This window comes from Saimiri boliviensis, chromosome 12, assembly GCF_048565385.1.
Source record: "Saimiri boliviensis isolate mSaiBol1 chromosome 12, mSaiBol1.pri, whole genome shotgun sequence".
Taxonomy (NCBI): Eukaryota; Metazoa; Chordata; class Mammalia; order Primates; family Cebidae; genus Saimiri; species Saimiri boliviensis.
In genome coordinates, this window is record NC_133460.1 from 20470436 (window position 1) to 20488536 (window position 18101).

The 18101-nt window shown below is 46.4% G+C and overlaps 1 protein-coding gene and 1 non-coding gene across 3 annotated transcripts in view; both read right to left on the reverse strand.

The window, feature by feature from the left end:
* The window catches only part of TMC7 (transmembrane channel like 7), a 67346-nt gene that overhangs the window by 38501 nt on the left and 10744 nt on the right, over positions 1-18101 (reverse strand). For both annotated transcript variants that reach the window (XM_010340721.3, XM_074381994.1), the window contains exons 2-3: positions 10438-10681; positions 5970-6118 (exon numbers count right to left, since the gene is read on the reverse strand). In XM_010340721.3, the coding sequence (XP_010339023.2) occupies positions 5970-6118; positions 10438-10681 (393 nt within the window). The remainder of the gene's footprint in view (positions 1-5969; positions 6119-10437; positions 10682-18101) is intronic.
* LOC120367428 (U6 spliceosomal RNA) lies at positions 7710-7816 on the reverse strand. The gene has a single exon (XR_005581818.1). It is a non-coding gene; the product is annotated as a U6 spliceosomal RNA (small nuclear RNA).

Genomic DNA, 18101 nt, shown 5'->3' on the forward strand with positions numbered 1-18101 from the left:
ATGAATGCCTTAATTTTCACACACAATCTGCTAAGATTCTCATTGGGATTACATAAAATATACAGGTCAATTTGAAAAGAAGTGACATATTTATAATATTAAGTCTTCTGATCCATGAACATGGTATATTTAGGTCTTCCTTAGTTTTTCTCAATAATACTTTATAGTTTTCTGTGCATAATTATCGCATATGACTCTTTAGATATAGTCCTAGATATCTGACTTTTTTTTTTTTTTTTTTTTGAGGCCGATTCTCACTCTTGCCCAGGCTGAAGTGCAGTGGCTTGATCTCAGCTCACTGCAACCTCCACTTCCTGGATTCAAGCACTTCTCGTGCCTCAGCCTCCCGAGTAGTTGGGACTGTAGGCATGAGCCACCATGCTCAGCTAATTTTTATATTTTTAGTAGAGACAGGGTTTCACCATGTTAGCCAGGCTAGTCTCGAACTCCTGACCTCAGGTGATCCACCTGCCTCGGCTTCTCAAGGTGCTGGGATTACAGGTGTGAGCCACCATGCCTGGCCCTGACATTTTTGATACTATTGTAAATTGTATCATTTTAAAAGTTTCTCTTTCTAAATGTTTGTTGTTGGTACATAAAAATACAATTCATTTTATATAGATACATTTTTAAATTAACAATAAATCTTGTTAAATTAACATTAATTCTAATAATTGTCTTTTTAATTATCTACATGTATATCATTGTCATCTGCAAAAAAAAAAATGACATTTTTTTCTTCCTTTCCAATTATTATCCTTCCCCTTGCCCATCCTACTACATTGGCTAGAACTTCCAGGATGATTCTGAATAGAATCTGTGATAATCAACACCTCTGTCTCATTCTCCGTCTTAGGGAAAAAGCTTTCAATGTTTCATCATTAAGTATGTAGGCTGGGAGAGGTGGCTTATGCCTGTAATTCCAGCACTTTGGGAGGCCAAGGCAGTGGATCACCTGAGGTCAGGAGTTCAAGACCAGCCTGACCAATATGGTGAAACCTCATTTCTACTAAAATTCAAAAATTAGCCGGGCATGGTGGCATGCATCTGTAGTATCAGCTACTCGGGAGGCTGAGGCAGGAGAATCACTTGAACCCAGGAAGTGAAGGTTACAGTGAGCCGAGATCGTGCCACTGCACTCCAGCCTGGGCAACAGAGTGAGACTCCATCTCAAAAATAAAGTATGTTGTTGGCTGTATAATGTTAAAATCAAAATTAAGAAAGGTCATATTTATTTCTTATTTGTTAAAAGTGAGAACTGAAGTTTATCAGTGCTTTTTCTGCATCTGTTGGGATGATCACATAATTTTTTTCTTTTATTCTGCTTTGTGGTGAATTGCATCGATTGATTTGCAAATAGAAAACCAACCTTCCACTAGATAATGATGAAATTGCTGAGGACAGAGAGCATTCTGAAGAGCAAGGATAGCTTCTTGTTCTTGGTAGGAGCAGCCAACTTATCACTGGAGACCAAAGATATAAGATACACACAGTTTTTTACCACTCTCTAATACTTAGCAATCTGCCAGAGGCAAGAAATTTAATTATCATAACTGTGATAATTATCACACCTGTGATAATCCATGTGTCAGATGGGCACCTACCCAGCCAAGAAATCACAGGGTTAGTCACTGAAGGAAATATCAAAATCCCAGTTCCCAGGAAGAATGTACCCCTCTACCACACGAGCCACTTTCCAAATGAAAATCTCCAGAAAGCCTACGACTTCGCAAGAGAGGGAGCTAGACACAGTGGCTAAAACCCTGGACTCTAAGTCTTGAATGCCTGGGTTCAAACCCTGGTTCTGCCTCACCCTGGCTAAGTGAACTTGGACAAGATCTTAAACTCTCTGAGCCACGCAAATGACAAGTACCTAAGTGAAAGAAAGGTTCTTTTGAAGATTAACTGAGGTGATGCGTAAAATGCTTAACACAATGCCTGGTTCATAATAAATGCTCAATAAAAGCCTTTCTGATTTTACTCCAAATATAATGTTACACCTGAATCTCAAGAGGAAAAGTATGAGTGCATGGCTGAAGTTTTAAGTGAGCCATGAAGCCTTTTAGAAATATGCTCTATTCAGATGGGTGTGGTGGCTCATACCTGTGATCCCAGCATTTTGGGAGCCTGAGGCAGGTGGATCACCTGAGTACAGGAGTTCAAGACTAGCCTGGCCAACATAGTAAAACACTGTCTCTACTAAAAATACAAAAATTTAGCTGGGTGCGGTGGCGGGTGCCTGTAATACCAGCTACTAGAGAGGCTGAGACAGAAGAATGGCTTGAACCTGGGAGGCAGAGATTGTGGTGAGCCGAGATCCCGCCATTGCACTCCAGCCTGGGCAACAAGAGTGAAATTCCGTCAAAAAAAGAAGAAAGAGAGAAAGAAAGAATGAAGTAAGTTACATTCTCCAAATAAAACAACAACAAAAAGGTAGTTCATTGGATAAATTACCAATCGTATTTTACAGGTCTTAAAATAGTAATAATGGAGACAACCATTTCCTTTATTTATCCTACAATATTCCTTACAAACTTCACAAAGTTTTCATATTAGCAGTTTTGGGGAGATGTTTGAAAAATGTTTTGCTTGATAACAGATAATCCTGGCCAGATGCGGTGGCTCACACCTGTAATCCTAGCAATTTGGGAGGCCAAGGTAGGCAGATCACCTGAGGTCAGGAATTCAAGACCAGGCTGGCCAGCATGGTGAAACCCTGCCTCTACTAAAAATACAAAAATTAGCTGGGTGTGTGGCACACGCCCATGGTCCCAGCTGCTTGGGAGACTGAGATGGGAAAATCGCTTGAACCTAGGAGGTGGAGATTACAGTGAGCTGAGACTGCGCCATTGTACTCCAGCCTGGGTAACAAGAGCGAAACTTCGTCTCAAAAAATAAAATAGATAAGCCAAAAAAAAAAGTTCCATGTTTCTAATTTTGTATTTTTTTATTTGCATTTTAATTTTTAGATTAAATAGAGACAGGATCTTATTATGTTGCCCAGGCTGGTCTCGAATTCCTGACTCAAGGGATCCTCCTGCCTCAGCCTCCCAAAGTGCTAGGATTACAGTAGGCACAAGCCACCGTGCCTGGCTAATTTTGTATTTTGGCACAAATTCCAATTTTTGCATACTTGCTAAGGACCAAACTGTGTCCTCACCCTAGAAATTCATATAGTGACACCCTAACCCCAATATAATGGTATTTGGAGATGAGCTTTTGGGAAGTGATTAGGTTTCAATGAGGTCTTGAGAGTGGAGCCCCATGATGGGATTAGAGCCCTCATAAAAAGAGACACCAGAGCCGGGCGCGGTGGCTCATGCCTCTAATCCCAGCACTTTGGGAGGCCAAGACGGGTGGATCACGAGGTCAAGAGATCGAGACCATCCTGGTTAACATGGTGAAACCCCGTCTCTACTAAAAATACAAAAATTAGCTGGGCATGGTGGCGCATGCCTGTAATCCCAGCTACTCAGGAGGCTGAGGCAGGAGAATTGCTTGAGCCCAGGAGGCAGAGGTTGCAGTGAGCCGAGATCGCGCCATTGCACTCCAGCCTGAGTAACAAGAGCGAAACTCCGTCTCAAAAAAAAAAGAGACACCAGAGAGTTTGCAGTCTTTCTCAGAGCACACTCAAAGCAAAGGTTACGTGAACACACAGCAAGAAGGCTTGCTCAAGCCCCCAAAATCATGAGAAAAATAGTAGCTGTTTTTTAAGCCATCCAGTCTGCAGTACATTGTTAGGGCAGTCCAGTCAACTAATAACAATCCATAATCCCGAATTCTTACCACTATAGGAAAGTAGGGGTTCACAGTATTTTCAGGGCCATGAGAACTCTTTGTAGTTTGGTAAAAGTGATAAGCCTCCACGCCTGTAATCCCAGCACTTTGGGAGGCCGAGGCAGGCAGAGCATGAGCTCAGGAGTTCAAGACCAGACTGGCCAACATGGTGAAACCCCGTCTCTACTAAAAAATACAAAAATTAGCTGGGTGTGGTGGCTCGTGCCTGTAATCCCAGCTACTTGGGAGGCTGATATAGTAGAGTTGCTAGAACTTGGACCCAGGAGGCAGAGGTTGCAGTGAGCTGGGATTGCACCACTGCACTCCAGCCTGGGCTACAGAGCAAGACTCCATCTCAAAAATAAATAAATAAATAAATAAAATAAAAGTGATGAGCCTCATCTCAGGATAATAAGTCTTTTTGTTTGTTTATTCATGTTTTTGTTTTGAGGCAGGGTCTTCTCTATTGCCCAGGCTGGAGTGCAGTTGCACAATCACAGCTTACTGAAGCCTCAAACTCCTGGGCTCAGGCGATCCTCCTGCCTAAGCTTCCCCAGAAGCTGGGACTATGGGTCTATACCACCACATCCAGCTAATTTTTAAAACTTTTTTTGTAGAGGCAAGGTCTTTGTTACCCAGGCCGGTCTCAAACTCCTGGGCTCAAATGATCTTCCTTCCTCAGTCACCCAAAATGCTGAAATTACAGGCATGAACCACTGCCTGGCTGGGATAATGTTTTTAATAACATGGTAATTGTATGTCTGTTTTTATTTTATGCATTGAAATTAAAAGCATAACATTTTAAAAATAATATACTTATGCATAATATTTCAAAAGCATAAAATAGTATTTTAATAATATTAAAATATTACAATTAAATAATATTTTAAAATAATACTATTTTATGCATTTCATTTAAATGCATAAAATAAAAACAGATATACAGTTTTCTTTTTTTTGGAGTGCAATGGTGTGATCTCTGCTCACTGCAACGTCTGCCTCCGGGGTTCAAGCGATTTTCCTGCCTCAGCCTCCCGAGTAACTGGGATTAGAGGCATGCACCACCACACCTGGCTAATTTTGTTTTTTTAATAGAGACAGGGTTTCTCCATGTTGGTCAGGCTGCTCTTGAACTCCTGACTTCAGGTGATCCACCCACCTTAGCCTCCCAAAGTGCTGGGATTACAGGCAGCAGCCACGGCACCTGGTCCAGTTATCATATTATTAAAAAACATACGTGTGATAGAAAGACATATGTGAACATCTGAGAACATCTTTACTGGCACTTTTTTTTGAGACAGAGGCTTGCTCTGTCACCCAAGCTGGCGTGCAGTAGTGCAGTCTTGGCTCCTCGGCTCACTGAAATGTCCTCCTCCCAGGTTCAAGTGATTCTCATGCCTCGGTCTCCCAAAAAGCCGGATTACAGGCATGCACTACCATGCCCGGCTAGTTTTTGTATTTTTAGTAGAGATGGGATTTCACCATGTTGGCCAGGCTAGTCTCGAACTCCTGACCTTGTGATCCACCCAACTCAGCCTCCCAAAGTGCTGGGATTACAGGAGTAAGCCACTGTGCCTGGTCTTCACAAGTGCAGGAAATAACAAGATCTGGCCGGGCGCAGTGGCTTACGCCTGTAATCCCAACATTTTGGAAGGCCAAGGCAGGCAGATCATGAGGTCAAGAGATCAAGACCGTCCTGGCCAACATAGTGAAACCCCTTCTCTACTAAAATACAAAAATTAGCTGGGCGTGGTAGCGCATGCCTGTAGTCCCAGCTACTCAGGAGGCTGAAGCAGGAGAATTGCTTGAGCCGGGATGCGGAGGTTGCAGTGAGCCGAGATTGCGCCACTGCACTCCAGCCTGGTACCTGGCGGAAGAGCGAGACTCTGTCTCGAAAAAAAATAAATAAATAAAATAACAAGATCTACTGGCAGATCTAATAACGACCGAAATTTCCAAGCAGTCATGGGACTTAATAAATACAACAACCGGAAGGGACAGGAAAGTATCACGATTTTTTCCTGGTTACAGACACAGCTTCTACTAAACCTAGCTGTGGTTTGTTGCTCACATTCATCATGGAAGGAAATGCTCAATTTCAGTTAGACCCTAGTGGAAACGAAGCTGTACTTGCCCCCCAGACACAGAGAATTCTGCAGACAAGACTGGGCGCAGATGCTGGGGTGCAGTACCTTCAATGCTTCGAATGTCCTCCCGCCACAGCTCCAGGTGGGTCGTCATCTCTCGCGCCTTCTCTAGGAACCTCTTCCAAGACTTGCTGCTATACCGCTTCCACTGGTCCCACTCGGAGAGATACTTCATTTGGGTCTCCTGAATGTCCCTGCATGGAAAACATGACCATGACGATGACAGTGGCAGCAACATCAAGACTCAGCATCTCAGCACGACACAGTGGCTCATGCCTGCAATCCCGGCACTTTGGGAGGCCGAGGCAGGTGGTTCACCTGAGGTCAGGAATTCAAGACCAGCCTGGTCAACATGGTGAAACGCCATCTCTACTAAAAATACAAATCGCCAGGCATGGTGTCAGGCGTCTGTAATCTCAGCTACTTGGGAGGCTTAGGTGGGACAATCGCTCGAACCTGGGAGGCGGAGGCTGCAGTGAGCCCGGATGGCACCACTGCATTCCAGCCTGGGCGAGAGTGAGACTCCATCTCCAAATAAATAAACAAAATAATAATAATAATGTTTAAATCCTGCCTCAGAGGGTGGAGCAGGGGTTAAGGGAAATAAAGAATAACAACTACTAGCAATTAGAATTATCCTTCCTGGCTGGGTGCAGGGGCTCATGCCTGTAATCCTAGCATTTTAGGAGGCAGAGGTGGGCAGATCACCAGAGGTTGACCAGTCTGGCCAACATGGTGAAAGCCCTTCTCTATTAAAAATACAAAAATTAGCTGGGCGTGCTGGTTGGTGCCTGTAATCCCAGCTACTTGAGGCAGGAGAATTGCAACAACCTAGGAGGTAGAGGTTGCAGTGAATCGAGATCATGCCACCGCACTCTAGCCTGGGTGACAGAGCAAGACTCTGTCTCAAAAAAAAAAAAAAGAATGAGTTGCCGGGTGCGGTGGCTCAAGCCTGTAATCCCAGCACTTTGGGAGGCCGAGGCAGGTGGATCACAAGGTCAAGAGATCGAGACCATCCTGGTCAACATGGTGAAACCCCGTCTCTACTAAAAGTGCAAAAAATTAGCTGGGCATGGTGGCGTGTGCCTGTAATCCCAGCTACTCAGGAGGCTGAGGCAGGAGAATTGCCCGAGCCCAGGAGGCGGAGGTTGCGGTGAGCCGAGATCGCGCCATTGCACTCCAGCCTGGGTAACAAGGGCGAAACTCCATCTCAAAAAAAAAAAAAAGAATCATCCTTCCTGTGTCCTTTTCTTTGCCATTTTCTAGGGATTCACTGGTAAACCAGGTAGACATGGGTCCTGCTCTCGTGAGTCTGTTAGTTTCATTTTTTCAGTGAACCTGGAAGCCCCTTGATAGAAGAAAATATGTCTCTCTCTTAGGTGTGGCAGAGTTTGGTATAGAACAGTAGTAGCTTATAAGAATTCAAAATCTAGCTGGGTGCAGTGGCTCATGCCTGTAATCTCAGCACTCTGGGAGGCCGAGGCAGGCAAACCACCTGAGGTTGGGAGTTCAAGACCAGCCTGCCCAACATGGAGAAACCCTATCTCTACTAAAACTACAAAAATTAGCCAGGTGTGGTGGTGCATGCCTGTAATCCCAGCTACTTGGGAGGCTGAGGCAGGAGAATTGGCGGAGGCTGCGGTGAGCCGAGATCCCGCCATTGCACTCCAGCCTGGGCAACAAGAGCGAAACTCTGTTTCCAAAAAAAAAAAAAAATCAAAATCTGTGAATCTGAAAGAGTGGGGAATAAAATACATTATTTATTTATTTGATTTTTAAATAAATTTACATATGGAATGCTTCATGAATTTGTGTGTCATTCTTGCTCAGTGGCCATGCTAATTTTCTCTGTATCACTCCGATTTTAGTATATGTGCTACCAAAGGGAGTACTGAAATATCCTTCTTTTTTTTTGTTTTGAAACAGGGTCATGCTCTATCACCCAGACTGACGTGCAGTGGCACCATCTTGGCTCACTGCAGCCTCAACCTCCTGGGCTCAGGTGATCCTCCCACCTCAGCCTCCTGGGTAACTGAGACTACAGGAGTGTACCACCATGCCCAGCTAATTTTTGTATTTTTAGTAGAAACAGGGTTTTGGCACATTGCCCAGGCTGGTCACGAGCTCCTGAGCTCAAGCGATCCGCCTGCCTCAGCCTCCCAAAGTGCTGGGATTGCAGGTGTGAGCCACTGTGCTGGCTAAAATACAGTTATAAAGTCTCAACATTTTTTTGAGAATATAAGACCACCCAAATTAAAAATAAAACCAAAGATAACATATTCTCAAACCTACAAGGCACAGTGTGTCATCCAATGTGTTACTTTGTTTCACTATGTTTTGTTGTTGTTGAGACAAGGTCAGGGTTTTACTGGTCACCAGGGCTGGAGTGTAGCGGCACAATCATAGCTCACTGCAGCCTCCAGTTCCTGGGCTTGAGCAATACACCTGCCTCAGCCTTCTGAGTAGCTGGGACTACAGGTATGCATCACCACAACCAACTAATTTCTCTATTATTATTATTTATTTATTTATTTTGGTAAAAACAGGGTCTTGCTATACTGCCCAGGCTGGTCTGGAACTCCTGGTCTCAAGCAATCCTCCTGCCTCAGTCTCTTAAAAGTACTGTGATTACAGGCACAAGCCACTTTGCCGGACCCTTCCAATGCATTTATGCTACTGACCCTCGGTGGGTGGGGGGCAATTAAAGAGTTAAGCAGAAATACCCACCTCTGTCATTACACCAGGTCAATGGGAAAACTATGTTTTAAATTCTTCAAGAATGCGGGAGATGGCAAGCTATCACCCAAATCCACTGACACTTCCCAGCCTTCCTGGCAGTCAGGTATGACCACGTGACTAAATTCTCCCTGGTAGACATGTAAAGAAAAGTGATATGTGTACCTTTCAGACTTGGTTCTTAACCCACTCCTACATCTCCCAATTACTCAATGAATATGTAAATGTTCTATGGCCATGTGACTTTGCAGCTCTTCCCATTACCAGGAGGAATTTTTTCCCACTCATTGAATCTGGACTGTGATCTGGTTAGACCATAGCCTGCAGTAGGAGGGAAGCTGAGCCAGTTCTAAGCCTAGCCTCAGGAGGTTTTGTAGGCTTCTGATCCTCTCTTGGGCTCCAGCTGTTTCCATGCAAACTGGAGCTATCCTAATGATACGATGTGATCATCCCAGCTGAAGCCACCCCAGACCAGCTTATAGAAAGCTGACCCCCCCAGCTTAGATCAGCAGAGCCACCTCCCCAACCACAGCTGACTATCGATAAAGATTCAGGGCCGGGTACGGTGGCTCACGCCTGTAATCCCAGCACTTTGGGAGGCCGAGGTGGGTGGATCACGAGGTCAAGAGATCGAGACCATCCTGGTCAACATGGTGAAACCCCGTCTCTACTAAAAATACAAAAAATTAGCTGGGCATGGTGGCGTGTGCCTGTAATCCCAGCTACTCAGGAGGCTGAGGCAGGAGAATTGCCTGAACCCAGGAGGCGGAGGTTGCGGTGAGCCGAGATCACGCCATTGCACTCCAGCCTGGGTAACAAGAGTGAAACTCTGTCTCAAAAAAAAAAAAAAAAAAAAAAAAAAAGATAAAGATTCAGCCCAACTGAAACTAGAAGGATTGACTAGCCATTCAGTTGTGTATTAGCCTACTAAGTTGTGGGGTATAGCTAAGTAGTATACTCATACTCCATACTCTTTCTTTTTGCATGGCTTGGTTGCAGACAAAAATGAGGTTTTAAGGGTATACAGAGCCACAAGATGGAAAGAGCCTGGGTCCCTGAATGACTGACTACAAAGTTTCCCACTGACCTGAACCTAGTACTTTATGCTAGCAAGAAATAAACTTCTAGGCCAGGCATGGTGGCTCAAGCCTGTAATCCCAGCACTTTGGGAGGCCAAGGCGGGCGGATCACGAGGTCAGGAGATCAAGACCATCCTGGCCAACATGGTGAAACCTCATCTCTACTAAAAATACAAAAATTAGCTGAGCATGGTGGCGCGTGCCTGTAGTCCCAGCTACCCAGGAGGCTGAGGCAGGAGAATTGCCTGAACCTGGGAGGCGAAGGTTGTAGTGAGCCAATATTGCGCCACTGCACTCCAGCCTGGTGACAAAGCAAGACTCTATCTCCAAAAAAAAAAAAAAAAAGGCCAGGCACTGTGGTTCACACCTGTAATCCTGGCACTTTGGGAGGCCGAGGTGGGTGGATCACCTGAGGTCAGGAGTTCAAGACTAGCCTGGCCATCATGGTGAAATACCACCTTAAAAAAAAAAAAAAGAATTAAACTTCTAATATGTTGAGTATGTTTGGATATCTTTTTTTTTTAAGGCTAGTCAAGTGAAGCAGTAGGAGTTTGGTTACCTTTGTCAAAGAGGCTTAGCTTACCCTAAGGAAGAAAATTTTAATTATGTGAGCTCTTCAAGAAATGCATTTCATGCACAAAACATACCTCTGGCCCATAATATACACTACACAGGTTCCAGGTGGCTAGTGAACAAACCTTAGTCTCCGCTTCTCAGAGATGTTCAGTGCATATTCTCGAATGGACTGGCTGCTGAGGTTTGCAGCAATTCCGCCCTTCAGCGGGGAGCTGTAAGAGTTGGCTGGCTTTAGCAAAGTGCCACTTTGCTTGTCCCGGGAAAGGACGGTCGTTCTCCTGCGTGCAATGGACCGGTAGCTTGGCAATTCTTGGAGGAAGTTCACAGGTGGAGAGCAGAAGCAACTGGAGTCTAGAGACAGGTTCTCTAGTAAAAGAAAAGAAAGCTATCATTCACTCCAGTGAGCTAAGAAGCCAAGCAGAAAACTTGAATCTTGGACATCATCACTAAGCCTTGCAGGTAGTTACTAGCCTGGGTCAGTGACAATAGCATTTAGATCTTATTTCACTTACCACAGTGGTGCTCAGGACAATGAAATCATCTGCAGATGGGCTCACTTTCTGCAGATGTGTTTGCAGACATGCTTTTAATTGCACAATATCTGATTTCCAGTGTTTGGCTGCAGCCACTAGCTAAAAGCGCAGTCTTTTAGATACTTTAAATATTTGTCAAATATTTGTCAAACTAGTAATATTTGCTCCAACTTCCTCCCACAGTGTAGGGTATAGTAATTTATTCAATAAAACTCTAAAAAGCATAAAGGACTGGGCACAGTGGCTCACGCCTGTAATCCCAACACTTTGGGAGGCCGAGGCAGGTGGATCACAAGGTCAGGAGATTGAGACCATGCTGGCCAACATGGTGAAACCCCGTCTCTGCTTAAATACAAAAAATCAGCTGGGTGTGCTGGCGCATGCCTGTGATCCCAGCTACTCAGGAGGCTGAGGTAGGAGAATCACTTGAACCTGGGAGGCGGAGGTTGCAGTGAGCAGAGATTGTGCCACTGCACTCCAGCCTAGTGACAGAGTAAGACTTCATCTAAAAAAAAAAAAAAAAAAGCATAAAGTACTATGCAAATTCATGGCAACAACATCAACAATAATAATAGCATCTCCTGTGTGTCAGGCATGGTATAAAGAGCTTCACACTTACTCATGGGATCTGGGCTGGGCTCCTGATCTGCTTGGACCAACAGAACACAGCAGAAGTGATGCTGGGCCACTTCTAAGCCTAGCCTCAGGAGGTCGTGCAGACTTCTGCTCCTTTCCAGAGCCCAGCCAGAACAAGCCTGTGCTAGCCTGCTGGGAATATGAGACTACGTGGGATGACTGCCCCACCTGAGGCTACTCCAGATCTGCCTTCGGCCAGCTTGACCCCCTGCTAACCACAGACACTCAGAATGAATGACATTCCTAATTTGCTTGTGTTTAGAGAGCTGGTGATTAGGCGCACTGCAGACAAAGCAGGGGTTGACTCCCAAGCCCTCATCCTTTCTGTATCAGGCCAGAGCTAGAAGCTAAGCTTTGCTGTGTCTTGGCAGCAGGCTAAGGCAGGTGGGCTTTCTGCTGAAGGGGAGGGAGCTACCTTCAAGATGGGTTTTAAGCTTGATCAGAGTTTACTTTCAGGAAGATCACTCTAAGTGGAGACAGACAGGACTCAGGGAGAAGATGGGGCAGACTGCCATAATTATGTAAGCAATTACCCCTATGCAGCAAAGCTTCTATGACGTCACGATCAATGTTAGATGCTTGAATTTGAATCCCCACTCTGTCGTTTATTAGTTGTGTATCTTTCGGAAAGTTACTTCACCTTTCTGAGTCTCAGTTTCCTCATCTCAAATATTCATTTAACAACCATGTGTCATATCTGGAGCTAAGGAAACTGCAATGAATGAGGCAAGTGCCCTTTTCACATGACAGTTATAATCTGAGATGGGGGAGAGGGATATCAAATAATAAACAGGCAGTAAATATTATGCCAGGAGGTGGTAAGTGCAATGAAAAAAAAAAAACAGCAGAGTGGTGTCAGGGGTCAGAGGTGATACGGGGTGTGCACTGTTTTTGATAAGGTAGGATCAGGTATGGTCTCTTTTTTGTTTTTTTTGAGACAGAGTCTCACCCTGTCACTCAGGCTGGAGTGCAGTAGTACAATCTCGGCTCACTGCAACCTCTGCCTCCCAGGTTCAAGCGATTCTCCTGCCTCAGCCTCCTGAGTAGCCGGGATTACAGGCATGCACCACCACGCCTGGCTAATTTTTTATATCTTTAGTAGAGACGCTGTTTCATCATGTTGGCCAGGCTGGTCTCGAACTCCCGACCTGGTGATCCACCCACCGCGGCCTCCCAAAGTTCTGGGATTACAGGTGTAAGCCACTACACCTGGCGCTGATCGCTCTTTAAAGGTGACATTTAGCTGAGGCTGAATGACAGGAAGGGGTGAGACCTCTGGATATTTGGGGAAAAGCACCCCAGACAGAGGGAACCAGTAAGTGGTAAGGCCCAGTGGTAGGTGTGTGTGTGACAGCCTGGAGGAAGAGTGAATGAGCAGGAACCTGGTAGGCCCTTTCGTTGGTGGCCTCCAATGAGCCACACTGGCCCTCTGCATTGTCCCCTCCTTGAATCTGCACTGGACCTGGGCTTACTTTAGCCAAAGGACACAGTGGAAGCAATGCTCTGCCATTTCCAGCCCCAAGTCATAAGGGCCTTGCAGTAGCCACTTCTGTGCTCTTGATCAGGGCTGCCTGGTAAGAAGTCCAACTACCCGGGACAACCAGGTAGAGAGGAAGAGCCCCTAAGCCTATAAAAAGAACCAACAACCCGGGTGACTGCAAGAACCAAAGCTCCAGGCTCCTGTCTTCAACCCCCTGGAACGGCCAGGCACGGTGGCTCACGCCTGTAATCCCAGCATTTTGGGAGGCCGAGACAGGCGGATCATCTGAGGTGAGGGGTTCAAGACCAGCCCAGCCAACATGGTGAAACCCCAGCTCTACTAAAAATAGGAAACAAACAAACAAAAAAAAATAGCTGGGCATGGAAGCACAGGCCTGTAATCCCAGTTACTGGGGAGGCTGAAGCAGGAGAATAGCTTGAACCTGGGAGGCAGAGATTGCAGTGAGCTGAGATTGTGCCACTGCACTCCAGCCCGAGCAACAGAGCAATTCTTCATCTCAAAAAAAAAAAAAAAAAAAAAAAACCCTGGGACAACTTCAGCAGGCATCGCCGTGATGAGACCATCTCGGGTGCTCCAGCCCCAGCAGACATCGCAGGCAGCAGCGGCACAAGCCAGCTGCCCGCTGCCCTACGTCATCCCCGATGCACAGAATCAGCAGAAATAATAACATGGCTTAGGCCAGCACGTTTGGAGCAGTGTGTTGAGCAACAATAGGCATTTAGGACAGGGAGAATGGAAACGCTGAAGTCAGAGAGGCGGCTGGGGTTGGACCAAGTCGGGCTTTGTAGGCTCTGGCAGGACCTTGGGATGCTGTGCTCTGACGGAGTTTGAAAAGGTCACCCTGGGCCAGGTGCGATGGCTCACGCCAACACTTTGGGAGGCCAAGGAGATGGGGATTACCTGAGGTTGAGAGTTCGAGACCAGCCTGACTAAAATGGAGAAACCCTGTCTCTACTAAAAATACAAAATTAGCTGGGTGTGGCGGCGCATGCCTGTAGTCCCAGTTACTGGGGAGGCTGAGGCAGGAGAATCGCTTGAACCTGAGAGGTGGAGGTTGTGGTGAGCCGAGATGGCGCCATTGCACTCCAGCCAGGGCAACAAGAGCAAAACTCCATCTCAAAAAAAAAAAAGGTCACCCTGGAGGCTGCAAGGCTAAGGTCAGGACTCGCTACACAGCCTGTTTATGAACATTAAAGGCGATCACATGGGTAGAAGCTCCCAGGGCAGCGCCTGGCACACACAGAGCTCCGTCAAGGCACCAACCGGATGAGGATGGGCAGGGGCAGGACCAGGAGGGGACCAGTCAAGGTCTGCCTCTGACACTGTAATCTCTGCCTCTCTCAGATGGACAAGTTCAGACACAACGGTGCAGCTGTCCCACTGCAGATGACACACGGACACGCGCCTGGGGCTCTGCCAATCACCATGTGCCAGTCTATGAGTCTCATCCACCCTTCCACCTCCCTGCGCAGCACACCCTGAGGATATGACTAAAACTAATATGAGGGTGGGGTGGGTGGGGCCCCTGAAAATGAAAAGGGTCTAAGCCTGGCATGGAGGCCACCCTCCCGCTGGCAGCAACAAAGAGCCATTATTAGCCATGAACAAAGGTCTTTGAATATAGAACAGCAGGGGCCTACTGAATATTCAACAGCTGTGGGGTCAGGGCCCCCAGACTGGACCCTGGGTTGGTTTAAAACACTGGCCTGTCACCCACCAGCCAAGCCACCCCAGGAAAGACAATAGCTGCCTCAGAGTCACATTTTTCTCATCTCGGGAACGGAGGATATAATACCACGGGCCTCATCAGCACGATGGTGAGGAAGGAGTGGCAAACAACATAAGTAAGGCTGGCTAAGATTTACTGAGTACTTGCCTACCTTGCACCAGGATATTTAAAGTATTTAACATGCATCGTCACACTTAATACTCCAAACTACGCTTGGCCGGGCTTGGTGGCTCACTCCTGTAATCCCAGCACATTGGGAGGCCGAGGTGGGTGGATCACCTGAGGTTGGGAGTTTGAGACCAGCCTGGCTAACATGGTAAAACCTCCCCCCCGACCCATCTCTACTAAAAATACAAACATTAGCCGAGCGTGGTGTCGCACTCCTGTAATCCCAACTACTCCGGAGACTGAGGCAGGAGAATGGCTTGAACCCAGGAGGCGGGAGTCACAGTAAGCAGAGATTTCGCCATTGCACTCCAGCCTGGGGCAGCAACAAGAGCAAAACTCTGTCTCAAAAAAAAACAACTCCAAAACTGCAAACTACTCTTTGGAGAGAATTATCCCTGTGGCACATACCTATGGTCCCAGCTACCTTGGGAGGCTAAAGCAGGAGGATTGCTGGAGCCCAGGAGTTCAAGACCAGCCTGGGCAACATAACAAGACCCCGATTTAAAAAAAAAAAAAAACCAAACCCCAAAAGACAAAGAAAATAATTATCTCCATGTTAGAGATGAATAACTGAGGCTCAATCAGTAAGTGTCGCTTGCTCACACAGTAAGCGTTGGAACTACGAACCTATCACAGGTTTATCAGACCCCAAAGCTGTAGTCCTCACCGTGAAAAAATTCAGGAGGCCATGGATTTAAAAGTTAAATGTTAAATTTAAAAATGTAAGTGTTAATGTAATTAACATGTCAATGTTAAAATGCCATATAAGCCAGGCACAGTGGCTCATGCCTGTAATCCCAGCACTTTGGGAAGCTGAGGCGGGTGGGTCACCTGAGGTCAGGAGTTCGAGACAAGCCTGGCCAACATGGTGAAACCCCGTCTCTACTAAAAAAATATAAAATTCGCCTGGCGTGGTGGCACACGCCTGTAATCCCAGCTACTTGGGAAGCTGAGGCAGAAGAATCACTGGAACCCAGGAGGTGGCAGTTGCAGTGAGCCGAGATCAATCATGCCACTGCACTCCAGCTGGGCAACAAGAGTAAAACTCTGTCTCAAAAAAAAAAAAAAAAAAAAAAAGAAGGCCCTCCATCTGAAGAATGAATGAATGAGTGAGCAGTGGCAAGGGCAAGGCACATCTGGAGGCCATCCTGAGGGCCTAACTTTCTTGGCAACTTTTTCCACAGGACATCAAATCCTACCAACAGGCATGAACCTTCCCAGGATGTGGGCACCAGCCAAGTATGATCTAAATAGCACTAAAACCACCACCAGCTTCCCCCGTGTCGTAGCCAAGAAACTTGTCCAACCGTATTTGGTGCCGAGTTCACAGCAGGGGTTTGCTTCCCACACAAAGTATCAGGGAAACTCTGGGTAAAAAGGGACCATGCAGGTCACTGGGTCAAGGCCACTCACCAGCTGCTATGGGAATTAGTTCTGTCTGACAGTTCGCATGGAGCCTCCCTCTATGCCAGATTCCAGACTGGATGTTGGAACTGTGGAGAAGATGAAGACTGCTCTCTGCCTTGACGCGTTTTTGCTTACTCCTTCAAACACCGTATAACTCCTACGTGCCCACTCCACCGCACTCACTCACCCCTGCTACCACTCCGTCCTTTTTTGTTGTTTGAGACAGCCTTGCTCTGCTGTCCAGGCTGGAGCACGGTGGCACCATCATAGCTCACTGCAGCCTTGATCTCCCAGATTCAAGCAATACTCCTGCCTCAGGCTCCTTAGTGGCTGGGAACATAGGTATGTACCACTAAGCCCAGGTAATATACATATATTTTAGTAGAGATGAGGTCTCGGTGTGTTGCCCAGGCTGGTCTCAAAATTCTGGGCTGGAGTGATCCTCCCGCCTCAGACTCCCAAAGTGCTGGGATTATAGTGTGAGCCACCACACCTGGCCTATTCTGTCCTTTTTAATTTTTTTTTTTCTTTTTTAATAGAGACGGGGCTTCACCATGTTGGTCAGGCTGGTCTTGAACTCCCGACTTGAAGTGAGCTGCCCGCCTCAGCCTCTGAAAGTGTTGTGATTACAGGAGTGAGCCACCCCGCCCGGCCCCTTTTTAATTGTTTACTTCTCTGTGGTCTCTGACTCTATAACCTCCATGAGGGCAGGGACTCTATCTCTTTCTGTCACCACTGAATTCTCAGGGCCTAGCACAGAGCCTGGTACAGGACAGATGCTTAATAAATACCTCCTGAATAAATGAATGATTCACAAATGAATGAATTTAGTGCTGAGGATACAAGCTACATTAGATCCCCCACCAAGCCAGCCAAAGTACTTTGCATACCAGCAAAGCAAGGGTGTCAAGAAAATGTGAAAAAGAGTTTAGGAATTTGGCCGGGCACGGTGGCTCAAGCCTGTAATCCCAGCACTTTGGGAGGCCGAGGCGGGCGGATCACGATGTCAAGAGATCGAGACCATCCTGGTCAACATGGTGAAACCCCGTCTCTACTAAAAAATACAAAAAATTAGCTGGGTATGGTGGTGCGTGCCTGTAATCCCAGCTACTCAGGAGGCTGAGGCAGGAGAATTGCCTGAACCCAGGAGGCGGAGGTTGTGGTGAGCCGAGATCGCGCCATTGCACTCCAGCCTGGGTAACAAGAGCAAAACTCCGTCTCAAAAAAAAAAAAAAAAAAAAAAAAGAGTTTAGGAATTTAAGCCTTGAATATTATTCTTTTCTATATGGATGATGTATCTTTTTCACAATACAAAACATTTTGTTGTTGCTGTTTTGTTTTTGAGACAGGGTTTCACTCTGTCACCCCAGCTAGAGTGTAGTGATGCCATTTCCACTCACTCTGCCTCCCAGGCTCAAGCAATCCTCCAGCCTCAGCCTCCCAAGTAGCTGGGACTACAGGTGTGCACCACAACACCCGGCTAATTTTTTGTATTTTGTAGAGATGGGGTTTACCATATTGCCTAGACTGGTCTCAAACTCCTGGACCCAAGCAATCCACCCGTGTCTACCTCCCAACATATTGAAATTACAGGGATAAGCCACCACACCCAGAACAAAAATATTTCTTTTTCTTTTAGACAGAATCTCACTCTGTTGCCAAGGCTGGAGTGCAGTGGTGCGATCTCTGCTCACTGCAACCTTCGCCTCCCAGGTTCAAGTGATTCTCCTGCCTCAGACTCCCGAGTAGCTGGGATTACAGGTACCCACCATCATGTCCAGTTAATTTTTTTGTAATTTTAGTAGAGATGGT